Genomic DNA, 20,346 nt, shown 5'->3' on the forward strand with positions numbered 1-20,346 from the left:
GGTGAAAAAAAAAAAAAAAATCATGTTACCAGTTTTGGAAACAAATTGTACAAAAACAAGAGGTGAGTCATCCCCAAACGTTAAGAGGACAAAGTCCAAATGACTAAACTGAAATTCCTCAGCAGTGAGTCATACAGTCATACAGTATGCTCGTGTGGGAAATTCAGGAAGAGAAAAAAAAGTGTTTTGGCTTTGAATAAAAAGTAACACATGAACTCTGTTCTGTTTGGCTTGTTAAACACAGATCAGCCTATTTCATGTTTATAAAAATAATGATGCAAGCTGTCACATTATAAATGCTATGTCTACGACTCATAGTACATATGTACCAACACCCACACACAACAAATCAGGACAGAGGAAATCGTGATCAGGTCCAAAATATAAATATGACTTTATTTCACAATCCCGAAAGAGATCAGCCATCCATAAAAGGAATGCTAAATTTAGTCTCTTCTCAAGTCTAAACTGGATATACTTTCAGCAACGTACAGTAATTCAGTTTCAAAATAAGCAAGATCATCCATTGTCTAAACACCATTAACAGTACAGTAAAAACAATATGGTTCACATACATATTTACACATTTTCTACTAATAAAAGTTTTTTTTTTCTTTTCATATTTTTGAATGCTGGTGCTAGTTGTTAGTTCCTCGTTGATACAAAGACTTTCAGTGTGGACTGAGAACGTCCCCACAGCAAATCAAAAGAGACGTTACAAGTTTAAAATGTCCTTTATAAATCAATCTATTTAAAAACTGCTTACATTCATTTAATTTTGTGTGTATGTTGTGATTCTGAGAGTTTGGTTCTCTATGGAAGACGTTTGAACCCTAGATCTGCACAAAAATGTGCTTTTTTTTACTGGTACTCATGATAAATGGTGGGATACCAATGCATCTCAGTCTGTTGTCAGACAGTTATCATCCAGAGAAATGATGAAACTACCTTAGAACTGAATCATATACCAGATCAGTGTGTGCTGAGTTTCCAAAAAGCACCATGCCATCACTGTTCAGTATAAAACCATGTTAGGTAACTCGACATCTTTTCCTATTAGCACCAAAAAGAAGTCCAAGTGTGTAAAAATCCAAAGTGTTTCTCGCAAGAAACGTGACACCACCAGTGTTAGTGTGAGAGCAGTGAAAGGTCTGTGTTGGTTGTGCTGAAATTTCATCTATGAGTTCTTAAAATGAAGAGCTTCTCTTTCATGGGTAGTAAAAAATAAAAATCCTGATTCACCAGGAGTTGACACCAACCCCACTATTCAGACCCTGTAAAAAAAAGCTATCTGTAAACAAAGTCTTCACAAGGGTCAAGCACCCAAAATCGTCTTAGGCAATCATCTGAGTGGGATCTGATGTTTGAGTGGTTTTCCAACAAGAGCAAAGAGGAGGCAAGAGAAGAAATTGTTTGATTAGTCAGCACTGGCTAACACAGTTTTGTATTCAAATCTGACACTTTGTGATTTCTGTTAAAAACAACAGAGATCTCATTAGCACCATTAAAATATACAGTAAGGTTTTCAAATCCTATGATCACACTTGTGCCCTTTGAAAGATTTTTAAATTCCTTTTCCAGAAGGTGAATATAAGTGCCAATAATGATAAGCACTTCATTGTTGCAGCATTTCACGTTTCCTCATTATGCTAAGCGTTGAATTTCTTTAGATATGTATGCCATTTTTTAATCAAATAAATGCAGAAAATACTGTAAAAATAAAACTGGGTTCATGCTAAACTGTCATATATATCTCTATCTGTACATACATATTCAGGCCTATGGTTTGGGACCTTTTTCAAGTTAGGTTTAGGAAAAAAAAAAAAGTGCTTCTTAATATGCCAAACATTATCTGTGAATAAAAGACAAACCATCCAGACGTAGAGATAAAATAAACAAAAACAACAAACCAAAGACGTACGTTTCTTTCCTCGCCTGTCTGCAGAAGTCAGAGGCAGCAGAAGGAAAAGCACGATGCTACATGTGACAATCTGTAGTAAATATATGCATTAGTCTAAAGAAAGGTTACAGTGAGAATGGCACCGATGTAAAAGCCAACGAGATTTATCTTGTGAAAAGAGAACCGCTGGCTGAAAATAAAGAGCATAGTCCTACTGTACAACATAAAATCTGAGCGCCAACACATAATGCAGGTTATCATAGAAATCTTGCAGTAAACAGGCTTACACCAGGAATTAAATAGAAATCGTTATGATCAGAATAAATAATCACATCTTTTTTGTTCTTAATCATGTATATAAAACCAGTTTAAAAACGTCTTTAAAATGCTTCAAAGCACCATCTCTTTACAAAAACAACAACACGGAAACTCACAGTTAAAAAGCCAACAAACTTTGCTCTTCCTCATCGCTTTGAAGGCAGAGATGAAGAAGGACAAAGTGAACAAACAGATATTAGAAAAAAGCACAATGAAAACGATGTAAAAATGAGAGTAGCAGTTTGAAGGTGATTGAGGTAAGGCAGAAGCACAGGGTGTAGGAGTTTTCTGTGTGTGTGTGTGTGTGTGTGTGTGTGTGTGTGTGTGTGTGTGTGTGTGTGTGTGTGTGTGTATGTGTGTGTGTGTGTGTAAAACATGTTGACTAAGTCCAGCGATTGTAAGGGCCTGTCACTTGGGTAAGAGCATAAGGGGACACGGTGATGACGCCATCCCTCGGCAGAGTCCATGCTTGACGTGTGGGAACATTCATGATCCTCCTCGCCTCCTGTGCCTCCTCCTCTGCTCCCTCCTGCAGCTCCACACCTCCAGCCCCATTCTTTCCCACACTGTTACCCAGGCTGTCCTCCATCCGTAATCTCTCAGCCTCCTCCTCCCGTTCCCGCTCCCTCTTGGCCATTTTGGCGTCCCACATAGCCATCCCGTGGCCTGGTTCATTTAGAGACTTGTGCTGGTAGAAGACCAGGGAGATGCGGGTTGGGTGGCTGCGGTTTGGCCTGAGGATAGGGGTGGTGGCGTGGAGCTCCCGCCGTGCACACTCTATCAGGATGGAGCCATGTGAAGGTGCCACGGCGACTCCGCCTATATTGTGGTCCAGGAAGTTGTGCTCGCTGTCTGACCACACCTCTTCCTGCTTCACTTCCTCTGGTTCAAGCGGGAAAGTTTGTGGAGGAAGGGGGAGAGGTGAGAGCAGAGGGAGGCCATGACCCCTGACCTCTGCCGCAACATCTCCGGCAGCCCTGTGGAGTCCATTGAGCCTGCTGAAGAGGCCCTCAGAGGTAGGTCTGGGGGAGAAGGAGGAGGGAGGAGGAGCACTCCCACTGGGGGAGGGTCTGCGCAGAGGAGAGCAGTGCACCTCGTTGGGCTCAGTTTTAAAAGTCCGGGGGTAGTCCCTAAGAGTATTAAGTGGAGGTATACGTTCTGATGTCACACTCTGGTCACCAGATGAAGGAGCATAACCATTCACGGTGTCACTTGTTGTCCTATAATTAAGAGCTGAGCCATTCTGTTCAAACTGGATGCCAGGCAGGCCGTGGTGGTTGGGGGAGATGACCTCCCTCTGACCCAGAGTGGGGTAGCTGCTGGTGCTCTGGCTGTAAGTGCTGGGTTGAGTCCTGTCTGGTGGGATCCTTCCAACGCTGGCGGGTCTGGGTGGTAGTCTGTGTGAGCTGTAGTAGCCCTGAGGGTCTGTTTTGGATAAAGAAAATGTAAAGACTGATGTAATAGTCGAATAACAATAATACATTTTGACCTAAACACATTACATATTAAAACACATTAATAACATGACCAGAGACTTGGATTTCCTACCTTTGTTGGGGGTTTCACTTTTCACTTTCCCAGGTGTGAGAGAAGTCAGGCCAAGCTTTTTCTCCAGTTTCTCAGCCTGAGCCTTCTGGCGAGCCTCTTGCCTTATCTTACGGGCTGATTTTACTGGCTCAGCTAGTAGACGCACCTGATAAATACAAAAAAATCAGCCATTTAAAATGTATTTGTTTTACATTCACAGGACAGAGAACTGGATAAAGAGGCAGTTCTGCCTGCTCGGGAAACAGGCAGAGAGCAGTATCCTCCTAAAAGGAAAAAAAACTGCCCTTCACCTGCTGTTTGTATTCTCTTCATGTCTGTGACATATTCTACAGATACAGACATTAAAACTGTGGTGAAATGTTGCTTTGATGTCAATATAACTGTCTCCAGGTTGTTTTCAGGTCTATTGTCGCGCGTGTGACACAGTAAAATAGGTAAAGTCCGAAGCTCAGGATGATGTGATGCAGCGACCTCGACTCCTGCTTCCAGTGTGAACGGTCTAACCTGTTAACATGGATGCTAAAATGAAAAGCAAGCGGTAACGCGCTGCAGCGCTGCGCATGCATCCAGTGTGTCCAGCCTGTTATACTACCAAACAAGCTAAGCAAAGAAAAGAAAGAGGCAAAGAGAGCTGCCTCAACAAAAAGTTGTGCAAGTGTGGTGATGAAGAGTGGAGAGAGGGGATTGCTTACCACAAAAGGGACAGGAAGTAAGCTAAAACGACAACAATGCTTAAAGCAGCAAAAGCTGCTTTCCTGTTCACTCACCTCTCGGGGAAAGGAGGACAGAACCTGCAGCGCACCACTTCGGATCTTGGCCCACTGGCCCTCAACCTGACCAAACTCATCCCTGTCAGAGATCCTGTAGAGTGGCAGAACATGGAGCTGCTCATCTTCTGGTATGTTACGCACTGCACGGTTATCTTCCTTGGTTAAAGTGCAAACCTGAAAAAGGACACAGACAAAAGGCAAGTTGTTCAGCCAAATAGTAGGCCATACTTAATCAATACCTCAAGGGACTAAACTAAATCCAGTGACCTTTAAAATAGCTTAGGGGTGCCTTACCACAGTGCTGCCGTTATTCATGTTGTGAGTGTCCTTGTGAGCGTGGGCACAGAAATCCACACAGGCTGTGACCCCAGAAAAAGGACGTCCCTCCCTCCAGCCCAGCCGGCACTCAGTCCCTGCCTGCTCATTTTCCACCTATGAGAGGTTAAAGGACAAGACAGGAGACGAGTTTAAGACAGCAAAGATTCAAAGTATGTTTTCCTGTAAAAGTTGTTAGAGAAGTGAACATTCTCATATCTACAGGGAGGCTGTTACAGAATCTGGGCGTATGAACTAAAAAAAGCCTGTGAGAGTCAGCAGAATCTGTAGGAGGTCAATGATGCAACGCAGTACTTTAACAACAAAGAGAAGAAACTTAAAATCAATTCTATCCGAATCCCATTAATGCTAGCCTAACAGGGGCAAGTGTGGCCGCTGTTTTATGTTGCATACCTGGTTTTGGAAGGCCTCAGGAGCCAGTCTTTTGTAGAGCGGTGCAAGGTCACTGGCGAGACTCTGAAGGTGGCTCTCTATCTTCTCCTCCTAAAGTAACACATTTTAGAGTTTTTGTTGTGAAAAAGAGCTGGTTTTAAAAAATGTGGTCTGTCGACAGGTGTCATTGTCATATCCAACATATGCCACTAGGAGGCAAATGTCTGGCAAAGATGTGATCAGTCTGTCTTTTATTGCAGATAAAATGCAGAGAAGCAACAGAACTTAGATACAACATATAGTTGAAACAATATGCACATTGATTATGCGCTAAATATTTTCTCCAATCACTACAACAACAGGAAAAAAAATAGGAGAGATTGTAGTAGATGATTTCTTCTAGGATTTGTGTAGGCTAATGACTCCCTCACCTCCTCCCGGTAGTCTCCAAGCAGGCGGAACTTGCGGGGCACTTTGCTGCGGGCAAACTTACAGCCATTGAAGTACATACTCCAGGAACAGCCGAAGGAAAACGAAGCTCCGCAGGTGTCCGGGTCCAAACCCTGGCATGCACAGGTACGACTGTGGAGATGGAACGGAGAGAGGAAGTTAAAGGAATGTATAAAGCAGGGTAGAAGTAGTGTCATTTCAAAACAAATTAAGAGGTACTCACTCTTCATTGAGGGCACAGCGGCGGCTGGTGGGGGAGCCATATTTAAAGAGGGACTGTGTGAGTTCATGGTAGAGATTGTCTGCCACTGGCCGACGGATTCCCTCCCACGCCAGGATGAGGATCACCAACACGGCATTTTCACAGTAGTGTCCTGGCCTCTGGCGGACCAAACACAGCAGCTTCTCTTCTTCACTGCCACGCCGGATCACCTGTTAGATGACACAGAAAGCAAGCAGGTTTTAACAGACGACCGACAGCAATGTAACACAGGAAAAGGCAGAAACAAGTATTTTAAAACAGTATCACGAAACTACGGATTCCTACTGGGTGATGGTTTGAAACACTGTGATTGATGAAGTCTATGTTTAGGGATGAAGTTGGCAATAATTATGTTTTGGTTGTGGTTACATGGTTGGGGGCAGCTGAGGGTTTGCTGTGGTTGTGGTAAGGGTAAGAATCTGGGAGTGACTTTCATCTATGCCTGTAAATAAACTATGGTAGAATCCACCAGAACTCTTCAACAAACAGCAGACATACTGTATTCACTGTAGTCAGGGCATTTAGGATACTATCATGAACACAAACAGCAGCCACGTACCCATTTAGCTATTGGACACCCCTGGGAGCTCTTTCCTTCTTTCCCAGTGTAAACAACAACTTCCACTCTTACTGCATTTCCTTTGGTACCGTATCTGTGACACACAACACAACAGAAGAGAAACATGTCACTGACAACACATGTTAGACAACATTACACTGCTACCCATACTGGAGAGGGTATTACTTTATATTAAGAGCCTTGCAATAAGCATCAATTAATATGTAATAAGGCCCTTATATGTCCTTATAACAGGCCTATCAACTGTTTTTTTTAGAAGGGCCAGTCATTTACATTCTCTATGTTTGACCTGCAAAGCTAGAAATGTAAATGTGTTAAAACAATGCACTTTTTAATTTTCTAGAAGTGGGTTGACAGTATGTCTCCTAAATTACCACTGTTTGAACAGTCTGGGTTGAAAGTTGAAATTAGAGTATTTTTGTGCTTGTGACATAACTAATGAATGGACCACATAGCCTACTAATAAAATGATTAAGGGGCCAGGATGAGGTTTGTTAAAGGGCCACATTCGGCCCAAGGACCGTCAGTTGCCTAATAAGATGCTTATAAACATAATTATATGTTAAGGAGACTATGGAAGTGTTACAAATAGTATCATAAACATGTTTATTGTTGGATTATAAGACACTTGTAGAAACTTGTAGTTTGTAGACTACTTAAGAACATCAATAAAAGTCTCAAAAGTTTCTTTTAATTACAAACAAATGTATTGAGTTCAACTAACTTGTCTATTATGCCTCTAAACTTTTATCAAGATTTTTGTTGCTTTATTAAGATTAATATATAATTTACTATATATCTATTATCGGTTATCAGTAACCTGATCTAACACGAGAACAAAGCCTTGCTAGGGTTAATAAAGGCTTTTATTATACACTTTAATAGTTAACAATGCTTTTCAGCTACATTTATAGGAACTTTTAAGTAATGTTTTATAGGGACTTTAATAAAAACTGTTACCATTAATGGTACATAGCCTGTAGTTATCGGTTAGCATATACCAATGTAAAGCACACTAGTCCACACCATTAAGTATAGAATAAATAGTCAAAATGCTTTCATTAAAAAATGCAATTGCCCTTGAGAACCTCAGTGACTCAGGATTACTTTTTTCAGTTAAGCGTGGCTGTCAGATGGACTGTGATGGACCTCAACTTGTTTTAAACCGGCTGTCATCTTGGTTTACGGGCCCCTTGCCTCAGCTCGAGGGGTTTCCTGTTTCAACACGCTGTGTGTGTGTAATGTGTACATGTGTGTAGACGAGACAGAGGGTGAACGTGTCGAGCTGGCTCAGCAATGCTGCCTTATAATGAAAGACTCTTTGGCTGTGACCCCACCCCATTCCTCCAAGCCTGTGGTTGACTCGTCGGCTCTCGGCAGCTCAGCTTGGTAGTAAACACACCCACACAAACTCAGTATGTAAACATAGTGGTAGTAGTCACTCTACCTGTTCTCCATCATTTCCCTCACTGCAGCAACAGTAGGTCCTGCCCCAAGGTGAGTATAATAAGGGCCTTCCTCCTTTTCAATGATTTGCTCTGTGGAAAAAATATCAATATCTATTACATATCAACTTTACTGAGTGTAGAACTGTCCTTCACAGAGCACAATGGCTTTAAATAAACACTCATGCCCTGTTTCTTCATAAGTCAGATTAATTTAAATCCAGTGGACACAGTGAAAGTAGCTGGATCTCAGTTCAAGGGCCATCATCTTGCAAGTCCGCATTTCAAGACCAAATACATCATAACAAGGGTCAACAAGGCTCCACAAAGCATCCCAGAGCCTCCTCCAAATATGGCAGAGAAATGCGGCCTCCTTTTGCTTGAATTGGCCCCTGAATTAGGACACAGCTAGTGTGTGTGTGTGTGTGTGTGTGTGTTTTCATTAAAGAGAGAGGAGCAGAAAACCAGCGTCAGTTTGAGGTCAAAGAACTGTAGTGTTCGTTGAAAGCATATTTCTGAGCAGATTTAGTCACAAATGGAATATACGTATCTAATTTATCTTCTGAAAAAGAAAAAAGTAGCATCAACTCACCCACGCATTGACAGGATGGAAGATCAGACAGTTTTTTGGAAGGTGTATTGAGCAAGTTCTTGGTAGGGGTGTCTAGAAAACTCATTGGAGACTCCAGAAAGCTGTTGACACTGTTCTTGGATGGAGTAGACTCTGCAGAGTGGCCCAGATCCCCATCATTAACTGTGGACAGGACTGTGACAGGTCCTGACCTCTCCAGCTTGTAGTAGCCCTGCTGGCTTGGAGGAGGGGACTGTCGAGCCCCTGAGAAGCCATTAGCCAGACCATGGTGCCCAGTGTTGTGGCTGAGAAAGGCGGCATTAGCTGGGCCAGTGTTCAGGTCAGCACCGTGCTGCAGCCCACCACAGGGCTGCGGTACCTGAGATAACAAATGCCTTTCAGTCTCCGGCCCTGGTCCTGCAGCATGACCATTACTATATGGACTTTGTTGGTGGAGTGGACCATTTAAAAGGGACCATGGCTGGTTCCCTTGACCATGAATGTGGTTTATTCTCATGAGAGTGCTGTAGTTGTGAGTCTGTGGCCCTAAGAGGGCTGTAGAATTGTGTGCATTACTCTGATGAATGAGTTGCCTCCTTTCCTCCTGAGCCTCAGCCAAGTATCTCTTCAGGTCAATTTGAGCCTGAGGCAAGAACAGGTTCCTCTTGTGGTGAAGGCCTGATTTCCCCTGAGGGAGAACCTTCCTGCCTTTGCTCCGGTGCGACGTTTCTCCATTTGGTATGCGTTTTGAGAGGGGGGTCCTGCAGTTGATTCCCTCAGGTAGTCCATCACTTTTCTTCTTCCTGGGCTTGGAGGGGGTAGCTTTTGCTTTTTTAATGAGAGTCTTTTTCTGACTGGGGGGTAGCTGGGAGTTGTAGTTGTATTTGATGGCCGACACAGGTGTCCCCTTCGGAGGGTTGTTCTCTGACTGCTGGTTCTGCCGGGCCTGGATGATGAAGGCCAGGTCTGCCAGCTGAGCTGCCACCTCCTCCTCGTCTCTGTTTCTAATCACTTTATCAACAACCCTAACTCTGTCCTCCCCAAACAACCGCACATGATCTTGACTGAACCTCATGTCACTGGGATCTTTATAGGTGCATTCCGACTTGATGACATGAGAAGCAAAGCCCTGCTCTGTCCTCCTGCAGGGTGCGTTATCATTATCTAAGCGGTCCTGCAGGGACAGCTTTGTGATGACATTCCCTTGTCTGGCCACAGGAGGGCGTATGACTGATGTCTGGTGTAGTGGTGAGCTGATGACCGAGACTTTGTTGTAGCGAATAGCTGCTGTGGGTTTGGCTTCTTGCTGGGTTGTATTTGTACTGGAGGCAGCAGTAGAAATGGGAAGTTCACACTTACTTCCAGCTTTAATGGACCCTGGGGTGCTTTGAGGTATAGCTGCCAGTTGAGTCAAGGCCTCAATAGCAATTGCCTGATCAAAACTAAGATTTCTCTTCTCTGCCAAAGACTGCACGCTTGGTAGCAAGACACTTGGAGGAGGTTCACTTTTGATAGGCTGGGGAGTCCTTTGCAGGTTAACAGGAGTGCTTTTCTGACACAAGTCATTCTTTAAGTCCTCAGGCTCTTTCTTGACGAAGTGCAAATCAGGTGGCTCTGTTTTGATGGAGCAAAGAATGGAAGATCGTGAGCTGAAAAGTTTCTCCTCCAGTCCCTTCCTCTCTGTGACAGAAAGACACACCACGGCCGCCAGCGTGGACAGTGGGTCTTCACAGACCTCATCTTCATCACTCAGCTGTGTGGTGGCTTGCTCAGTAATCCACAACCACGGCTCCTCCAGTTTGATCTTCTTCAGTGGGACTGACATGTCATCTGGAGGGGCCTTGGGTCCATTCTCAGACCAGTCTTTAGGGACTGCAGCGATTATAGTCCTTTGAGGCTCTGATGCAATCATAGTCCTTTTATATGCAGACTTCAGATCAGAGTGTGACCCAGTGGTCATATTAGCACCGTTAGGTTTTGTCAGGTTCTCAGCAGAACCGTTCTGAAAAGTCACAGAAGAGCATACATGTTGGTGAAGTGCAATGCTGGTCAGCTCCTGCCGCGGCTCTCTTTTAACAAGTGCTGGTCGTCCGGCTTGGTCCAAGGCCAGATTGTGGGTGAGCGAGTGGATGATGTGGGGAGATTGTGTATGAGGTATGTGGCCTTCCTCCCCCTCATCCTCCTCTGCTGCCGTGTGGGTATCATCCATCTGTGCCTTGCCTTTGCCATTTACCGACCCACTTTCTGGAACCACCTGAGACAGAGAGACAGAGGGAGAGAGACACGGAGAGAGAGGTGACTCAACAAGCTCTGGCAGTGTACAGTGATTCAGCTTGTTCTAAACAGTCACGGCACACAGCACAACAGATTGTTTCCCAGCATGGCATGAGCATCTGCTGCAGCCACTATGAACACTGTGGAAAATATTATGCCATGTGAGAACAAAGAATCTGCTTTCTATAAATCTTGCTGAAACCGATCTCTAAACAGAACTAATATGAGAGTTAAACTGTGTTAGCTCACAGCTGAGGCTTCAATCAGGACTACATTCCTGCCAGAGCTGCTGTGTGTTGAGAGCTGCAGACCCACAGGTAGCCGAGAGCCAACAAGTAAACATTTAGAGTCACGCACAGTTCATGATTGCGTCACTACCGATGGGTCACTGAGGGCATGTGTGCAACATGCATGTGCATGTTGGGTTTGTGCTCGGTTTGTAGATGTGTTGCTGGGCATGCATGCATGTGTATGCAAGCACATGTGATTATTAACAGAGCAGCCCTCCCATGCAAAGCCCTGTGCATTGTTTAGTGAGTGATTAACCCACTAGGGGGTCTTATCCTGCTTGACCCTTCAGCTGAGGTGGATTCTGATTGCCAGCAGAGCTACGACCATCCAAAGGTCCACAGTATTGACATATTGACTGCCCCCGAAAGCCATGTTGAATATACAATAACATAAACTATCTTGAGTGGAGACAATCAGAGCTATATCTCCATTAGCAGGAAAAAAAATCAGAGATAGAAGTTAAGGCTTTGAGGACGGTATCTTTGCAACTATAGTGAAACTTAAAGGAGCAAACTGATTCTGATGTAATTTAGTATATCCACAATATTTCTGCAAGCTGAGCAAAAGCCTTCTTTATTTTTCCTCATCGTGAGTGAGCGTATGATCAACAGAAGTCAAGTCAAGCTGCTCCTTATTTTAGCCCCCTATCACTTTCAACTAAAGCTCTCAACAGTGGAAGACTTATTAAAAATGTTGCAGCGTGACAAAGATAAGAAACAACACCACATCATGTGCCAAGACTCAGCTGACAAAAGCATCTTAAACTCGTTTACAGGAGCTGGAGGATGTTTGTGCATTGCTGTGAGCTGTGAGTATGTGTGTGTGTATGAGAGAGGCATCCCATTTCCCTCTCATGAACCAGTGCAACTGCAGGGTAGCTGGAGATCACTTCTTTATCACTGTTTACCTGGCATAAACATCCATTAATCCAAGTGTCCTGTAGTGGCGACATCCAGAGTTTACTCGAAACGACGTCATTTAGTACATTTTTCTAGCCTAAACAGTCACTATACTATATTTGCCTGGTGGCACGCTTCCGCGTGCACACGAGTCTCCCTCACAGCGTTTGCACTACGGAAGCCGTGCCAGACAAGATCAACAGAACTTGCGATAGATACACATCGGTATTTACATCCTGCTGTGAGTTTCAAAGTTTCAAATCACTAGTGAAGGCAGATCCCTCTTGTGTTTGTGTGTCGCTCGGACGCTCACGGCTGGATGTAAATACCGGTGTGTATCTATCGTGAGTTCTCGTTGATCTTGTCTGGCACGGCTTCCGTAGTGCAAGCAGCTGTGAGAGAGACTCGCGTGCACGCGGAAGCGTGCCTCCAGGCAAAATAGTATAGTGACTGTTTAGGTTGTAAAAATGTACTAAATGACGTTGTTTCGAGTAAACTCTGGATGTCGCCACTTCAGGAAACTTGCATTGCAGCGGACGAGCAGTATGGAGGAATATTACAAGTTTTTGTGTAGTTTTATGGACCTTTTCGTCTTGGACGCCATTTACGCCCATTATATGGATTTTTGCCGCAGGAGGGTACCCCGCGGGTCTCCAGCTGCACTTTGAGGAATAAGAAACTACACAGGACTTCTCATCAGCATGAGGGTGAGTCGATAATGACTGAATTTCGTTCTAGAGTGAACTATTCCTAAACATGTGTCATAGCATCTCGTCTGACAATGGGAGTGGACATGAGTGTGTTCATCTGTGTGTTGTATTTCTATTACAGCTGATCGAAGCTGGAGCCGATAAACACTGGTTTCTACTGCAGAGTCATGTGATGCAGGAGTGAATGACAATGGTACCCATTCCCATTTAAGACAAACGCCAGATGTTAGTGGTTTTTCATCCACACACTGACGGCAGCAGAGCTACATGTAAGGCTGTGGCCCTACTACTGGGAGCAACTTCTGAACACCATTGAGGAATTGAACCGTTAACCCCAGGAATATCTAAGTCCTGCTCGCCCTCCTGAACCAACTAAGATCTACTACTTCTCACCAATGAAGAAAAGGTTTTTGAGGTCATACTGCCACTACTGTCATTAGCCCAAAAGCTAGAGCTGGGGTTGGTCCACTTTAAAGGTTCTGAGACAGGATGGATAAAATAGAAAGTGTGTCTGACTTTAAAGCAGGTGCAGTAAAAAAAAGAGAAGTGAGCCTTGTAACATCCCACATGTGATTGCCGCCGAGCAAAGGCATGAGCTCTTATACATGAGGAAGAAGGCATTGTAAAATAAGAGATGAAGCAGTCTTACAGAGCTAAAAGTCAGAAAACAAAAGGTGTCGATTTGACAGCAGTACTGAGGTCTAAGAGGATTAATACTGAGCAATCTCCTGCATTGGGTTTTTAAGACAATGGTTGGTTACCTTAACGAGGCTGGTTACTGTGCTGTGTGAGTTCTTCGCAAATGTTTTAAAACAAGGTCAGTTAATTTAAACTACATTCTTTATTAAGCATAGAGATCGGTATACAATATATTTAGTTAGGCTGTGTTTCAAGAATCATCTCATGCTTGGTACTTTGTCACATATCATACCTGTAGCATTCAATGCTTCTTGGGGTTTACTTTGTGATTAAGTGTTTAAAAACATTTACCACAGTATACTCTCAGCCTAGGCTGTGATGAGGAGATTTGACAAACAAGAAGGTGCGTCTGAATTTTGTTGAATTTGTGTTTGTTTACAAAGCTGCTAGCAAGAATGCAAGGGAGAGTTGCAGTGACCAACTGTGGAGCTGTTCATGATGAGTAAAATGTTGACATCAGATATGATTAATATGGTGGGGCATGATGCTGTCACTGATGTGATATTCCTGATCCCTCTCTTGTCCATCGCTCCTCAGTCAACTGCACTACGACTGTCAGGACTGTGTCTTACTACTAGAAACACGCTGCTGCTGATGCAACAGATAGCGGGAGCTTAGGCTGAGGCAATCCCGCAGCTGCCGATGAAACAAGGTGAGATATGAGCCCCGTGCAGTGTGTGGAAAAGGGCCACCGCGACGTTCAAATGAGAGAGTGAGAAGAAGAGTGAAAAAAGATGGGGAGCGGGGGGGGGGGGAGAGAGGGAAAAGGCAGTGTGTCTGTCACAATAAACTGCTTTCAATGACAAAGCAGCACTGGCTGGCTTCCAGCACTGCACCAGACACACGCGTGTCTCTATGCATGTGTGTGTGTGTGCATCCGAGTGTTCGCGATCCGAAGCTGACATCAAAGTACAGCCCCTGTTTTTAATTATGTTACATTTAGCCTTGTGATAACAAAGAGCCTAATGCAGGATGTAAATGCAGAGTCATGTGCTCTCATTTAGTCACCGGGTCTCTGGAGGGAGCTGCGTCTGTGATGTGTTAGGGCTGTGTCTTTGTGTTGTTGTCTCTGCCTCGGGCTGCCTGAAGAGTCACCCACACTGTACTGGTTTAAATGCAAACACACTCTTCTTCTTTGGTGTTAGCTGACGTGTCTGTCAAACCTCGAAAAATCAACAAAACATACGCTAGAGTAGCTAAGGGTGAGTGCTTTATATAAACACACGTTCAGAAACCTACCCTAGCAACAAAAGTGTGACCGCCGCTTGAATCCTAACAACCCTCGCACTCTCTAATGGGTCTCCAAGGAAGTTTGAAGGAGTGGGTCTATTTATAACTCAACAACAGAGACGTACACTCATATTACATATAAACATACACACCTGAATTCAAACATGTCAACTTAACTACTACAACAAAAGAAAGTGTGAAGAGTGAGAAATCATACGCCGTTAGGATCTCACAACACTGAAGCAGCGTGCTTCCTTCCTGACTGAGAGTGTAAGTAGTGGTTTATGCGTGTTTCTCTGAACACGTGAGATTTTCCTTCATTCATTGAGAGAGTTTCCTGTATCGCTCGATGTCACGTAGTCTACACACCAATAACACAAACGTACAATGAAAAACAAATTAACAGAGAAGGCCTAATGAGTGGCAATAAACCTAATAAACTTGAAGAACTGCCTCCCGGTACACAAGAGCTTAATCATCTATAAAATTATACAGATTAAGACAACATCCGTAACAGAGGGACCTTTTCTGCAAACCACACAATACCATTACTGCTGCAGCCAAACGAGTAAAGCCTGCCAAATTACAAGTTACAACCCAAGGCTTACAAGCACTCCACTTCCCTGCTAAGCAGTCAGAAAACAGCAGGTGCAGAAATATGGCTGTCCAAGAAAGAGTGCAAGAAAGACAAGGGGGTCTTCATACAGTACAATGGCTAAAAACAGACATGCAGTGGGGAAAGAGAAGAGAGAAGAGGGGTGTCTGTTACTGTGGAAACTGACCTCTTTATTGCTGACTTTGTTGTCACATCCTTTAAACCCACCTGGAAAAGACAAGCCAAACACTCACACACAGAAGCCCAGGTCCTGAGTGATTCAGTAGGAACAATAACAACAGCAGCTTCCAAATAAAGCGCTCCAATCAGCTAAATCCAGAGTGGCAGAGAGAGAGAGAGACAACGCAGGATAACCTCTAGATGAGTTCCACTGTGGCTGACCCATCTACAGCGAGACAATAGACCCCAGGGTGAACGCTCCGGCTGCCTTTACCTTGTCTGTCCTCGGAGGAAGCCCCTCAGGTTTGGGCAGCATATCCCTAAAAGGTATTGGTGGCCATCTTGCTTTGCCTTCCTTCAGCCTCAAAAGAAAACGCTGGCTACAGTAGCCGTGCGCAGGGCGAGCTCCTGGGTGTCATGACTAGGGCGACTGCGAGCTGCTGTAGCAAAGTGCTGCTACAGCAGACGCGCACACACTCGCTGCACACACACAGACATATAGACACACACACACACATACGGGATGCCTTTTGCAGACGCAGACAGAGCCTCATCAGCCAATGGCGTGAGGACCTTAGCGGCTTGTAAATTATCTTCCATGCCTAGACTCTCCTAAACAAAGGATCCCCTATGTGGGCTTTTTACTCCAGCCCTACACACATGGACTGGACGCAAGCTGTGGAGCGGATGCTGCACACATGCTGGATCGGGATCACAGAAAAACAACTCCATCACCGCTCAGATATTAACCCCTGAAGCTGCTCACCAGCACTGCTTCTGGGGATATTCACTGAATTCCTTGCCCTACTGCTAAAATGACTATTAATCAATTAATTAATAAAGAATAATACATATAGACAAATCTACAAATTTTTACAACTAATACAAATAAATATTTTATTTACAAAAATATGAGGAAAAACTAATTAACTGAGGATAAATTGATTAACTGCTTGGGTCTCATATCTCAGCTTATCACATGCTTACTTTCCTTTCTTTATATCAATGTAAACATAGAATATCTTTGGACTTTAGACGGCTGGTCAGACAAAATCAACTATTTGAAAACTTCAACTTGGGCTCTGGGAAATTTTGATCATCATTCTTCAGCATTTTCTGACATTTTATAGACCACAAAGTCAACAGATTAAAAGAAAAATTGTCAATGCATGAAAATGGATTTTTTCAGTCGATACTGATAACCGATTCCTGCTTTTTATATACCATACCAACAAGATAACAGATGATTTCACATTTTTCTATCTTACGAGTAGTTCATAACCTGTAGTTTATTCACACCTGTGGGTGAGAAAGGATAACAGATGATGGATGATTTAATATTCCACATCTCTAGAAGATGTGTTCTGTTAAAACTCGTAGATATTATCCATTCTCTCAGAACCCTTGTGGAACACGTATTGCAAATTGTAATCGCTTCGTCTTCCTTTGAAACACTGCACGGCTCTATCCCGGTGCAGCAGTTTGACGTCATTAGGGCGACAACAGTGTGCTTCTTCTTTCTGACTGTATCTGAGTGTGTAGATGCTGAGCTTGTGAAGTCACTGAAAGCAATTTGAAATCACTTCACAATTGTTGGCTCTATTTATCAATTATAATTTCACCGATACCAATAAATAGCCGATAATATACATTTCCCAATATCGGGCCAATAAAATATCAGTCCAATAGATATTGTGCATCCCTAAGAAAAATAAGCCCTTCAACCTCAGACTGAAGGGTGATCAATTTGACCCCCCTGGGAGTACAAAATGTGTGGGAATGCAAATGTTTTAAAGCATGTGATCGACTGTCCCAAACCACAAAACAGCGGCATCCGTTTGGCAGCATAATTCTCTGCAGCACCTCTAATTCTCACATGATCCAGAAACATTGTGGGAACAGGAAAGAGGATGTTCACAACATCCATACAGCTCTTTCTCTCACTGTCTCAACAACCCCTTCAACTCTCTATCATCCACCACCCAAAGCCTCTTCCTAAACCCTGAGGAAAAGCTGTGGTTAGAGAAAAAAACAAGGAGAGAGAAGGCACAAGACAAAGAGAGAAAAATGTTATGGGAGAGTGAGGAACTCCCCCCTTTTTAAGGCAACCATGTGGCCAAGACGCTGAGGTCACACCAGGACAAGGAAACATGAAGGCAGCTCGAGCCAGTGCCTGTCGGTAACACTCTAGGAGCCAACCTCAGCCGTGTGTTCGACTGTGGAAGCGGAGTGCATGCAGCTCTAACACTAAACACTAAAGACTGTATCAGTGTAGTATCCAGCAGGCAATAAACACACAAACATCAGGATGAATAAAACAAATGCACAAGCATGTCAGGGTGGAAGATGACAGTGGTAAGCCATGTGAAAATCTAAAATAGGTATTCTTAAACATGTACACCCAATAGGTCTGAATTATATCCAATATGGCAAATTACCAAATATGGTTTATAAATGGAAAAGGTTGAGTGATCAGTTTAGTCAACGGCAATAAAAAATACTCAGTGTATGCACACCTGTGACAACATTAAAGCATGAATCAGCTCATTCATCAACGTGTGCGTTATCATACAATATCAACATTTAACTGTTCAAAAGAAAAAAAGGACACTGAAGATTTGCATTCTCTGTCCCATCTTTTTTTTTTTTTTATCACACTACAGAGTTCAACAGTCAGTCAGTCAGTTAGTCGGTTAGATGCTTATAACTTATCATAGTCAAACTCCTGCATGTTGTGGCTTCATGCTTATGTAGTCTCATGGCAAACAGTTTCAAAGCCAGAGCCTTGGAACAATGCCGAACAGTGTTTGTCTTTAAGAATTTATCGATGATGGTGGCTGTTGACTGCAATTGTTTTGCTCTCATTATTTTGATTTATCTTGCTGAATCGATAACATGAAACAGGCTGTTCTGACACCATACCCTTTAAGCAGGTTGCTGGTAATTTACTGCACACCCATGACTACATGATTAGAATAAGAAAAAACAAGTAATATTCAACATAAGTCATTTCCCCCTAACAGTATTAATCACAAGTTTCCTGACCCACAATAAAACAAACACAGATGTAGACTAAACACTTGTGATATATACACGAGGCATGTGTGTGGTGTGCTGGAGCAAACTTCAAACCCACAAAATAATATTTCTCCGGCACTGTCAGTAACTTAAAACCTCAGTCCACATTATAACAACATATGCTCAGCTATTTTTATCACAATGTGCAGATTTAGAATTAATATGTGGACATACTGTAGTGTTTCAATGTTTAACTCTCCAACGTGTGTGCATGTAAGAGCATTTTACTGACACCTACACCTGCCAAAATATGCATAATTCAGTCATTCACACCTGTGACTCAAGGATAACTTCCTGGCTAACAGTAATGGATACCTTGGATCTGTCTTACATCCGGAAATCTTTATGACGAACTGTTTTCTTCCTATTTTCAAGGCAACCAAACTGAGGAGTGCCTTATCTGGTTATGATAAAGGAGATATTTTTGGTTTCAAGGTGGCAGTTGTGGCTGAGCTCTCCTCTGAATAGAGGTCACAGGTAGTCTGACAGGTTTGACATACTTTGAGTCTACAAACTAGACTGTTAAACAGGTTACACCAACGTAAACGACAAAATAAGCTTGTGAAAGACACATCTACCATCTGCTACCTTTTAACTATCAATTGACATGTGCTGCTGAAACATGTATAGTATGGACTTAACACTGAATTAAACTAAACAATTCAACAGTTATATGAAATTAAACATAGAAACTGTGCCTTCACTCCCCCGTGATATGGTGTGTAAAGACAAGAAAACAGTCAATTTGCAGTTTCCCCCTTGGCTGTAACTTTAGTCTAAACAAACTCTTACTGGCTCATGTAACCTTTGATTCTTGGGTATCAAGTCAAGTATTAAAATGCAGGAAAAACTATTATAAAATTCCTCAGTTAAACTACCTTCATGACGATATCATTTACAAAAACATGCACATCATAGTACAGCTCAATTAAAAAAAATGGAGTTTAAAATTAAGCATTAATTGCATTGCTTATACCGTGCTTGACAGTCCTCCTCCTGCAGACACTCCATGCCTTCATCCAAAAACACTCCACAACTACTAACAATATTCCACCGCACCCTTAATTTTCAGCTCTTTAAGTGTCCCATATGTTTTTTCCCTCTAACGAGCTGCCCAGCTCTCGTTAGGAACAAGTAGTCTGGGCATTAATCACCTTAAGCTGCAGTACATGAGCATGCAAGTGAGGTAAAGAGTCGTTCTGCAGCACAGTCGTAAACTGTCTCTGACACATCTGGAGGCTGACCTACTGGAGACCGGCCCAGTGATGGAGCTGTGCCAAACGCGACTGTTGCCAATAGTTGTCATTACTGCCATTACTGTAGACGCTAATGTAAACTTGTCTTTCATTTGCACAGAAAAGCAACATAATTTTGATGAAGGGCAGTACCTATTCACTTGTCTTGCTTCAGCTGCTCAATAGCAAGGGTCAGATAAAGAAGAAGTGGGTTGCACTATCCTGAGTGGAGATGTGTGTGTGAGTGTATCAATCAATCTTCTGAAAAAACTGGAAAACATAACTTCATGCTTGGGCCTGTCCACTCAAGTCCACTCATGCACAGCCTCTCACACAATCACACAGACTGAAACACGTCTTTGTACAGGTCAAAGCCCGCAAGACCAACACACAGACTAAGAATAAGCAGGCAGAATCTATATGCAAACACCCACATTAGCATTTGGCTCCTGTGGAGCCGGATTGAGGCAGTATGAAACCTACTTTTCCTTGAAGAGAACCTTGAAACCATAAAGTCTGTGTTACCTGAGAGGAGGTATGGTTCATATTCAGCAGACCCCAGAGGCTGCTCACATATCACACCACTCACTCTTCCAAGAGAAC

General features: G+C 43.2%; 1 protein-coding gene across 1 annotated transcript in view; it reads right to left on the reverse strand.

Annotated features, from left to right (window-relative positions):
- Window positions 1-370: 370 nt before the first annotated feature.
- tet1 (tet methylcytosine dioxygenase 1) overlaps window positions 371-20,346 on the reverse strand; it is a 32,043-nt gene continuing 12,067 nt past the window's right edge. Inside the window, exons 3-12 of the mRNA XM_073481576.1 lie at window positions 8,574-10,806; window positions 7,984-8,074; window positions 6,516-6,609; window positions 5,918-6,126; window positions 5,676-5,826; window positions 5,266-5,355; window positions 4,831-4,968; window positions 4,534-4,710; window positions 3,767-3,911; window positions 371-3,643 (exon numbers count right to left, since the gene is read on the reverse strand). Coding sequence (XP_073337677.1) covers window positions 2,601-3,643; window positions 3,767-3,911; window positions 4,534-4,710; window positions 4,831-4,968; window positions 5,266-5,355; window positions 5,676-5,826; window positions 5,918-6,126; window positions 6,516-6,609; window positions 7,984-8,074; window positions 8,574-10,806 — 4,371 coding nt within the window. The 3' untranslated portion in view covers window positions 371-2,600. The remainder of the gene's footprint in view (window positions 3,644-3,766; window positions 3,912-4,533; window positions 4,711-4,830; window positions 4,969-5,265; window positions 5,356-5,675; window positions 5,827-5,917; window positions 6,127-6,515; window positions 6,610-7,983; window positions 8,075-8,573; window positions 10,807-20,346) is intronic.

Source organism: Pagrus major, chromosome 15 (assembly GCF_040436345.1).
Source record: "Pagrus major chromosome 15, Pma_NU_1.0".
Taxonomy (NCBI): Eukaryota; Metazoa; Chordata; class Actinopteri; order Spariformes; family Sparidae; genus Pagrus; species Pagrus major.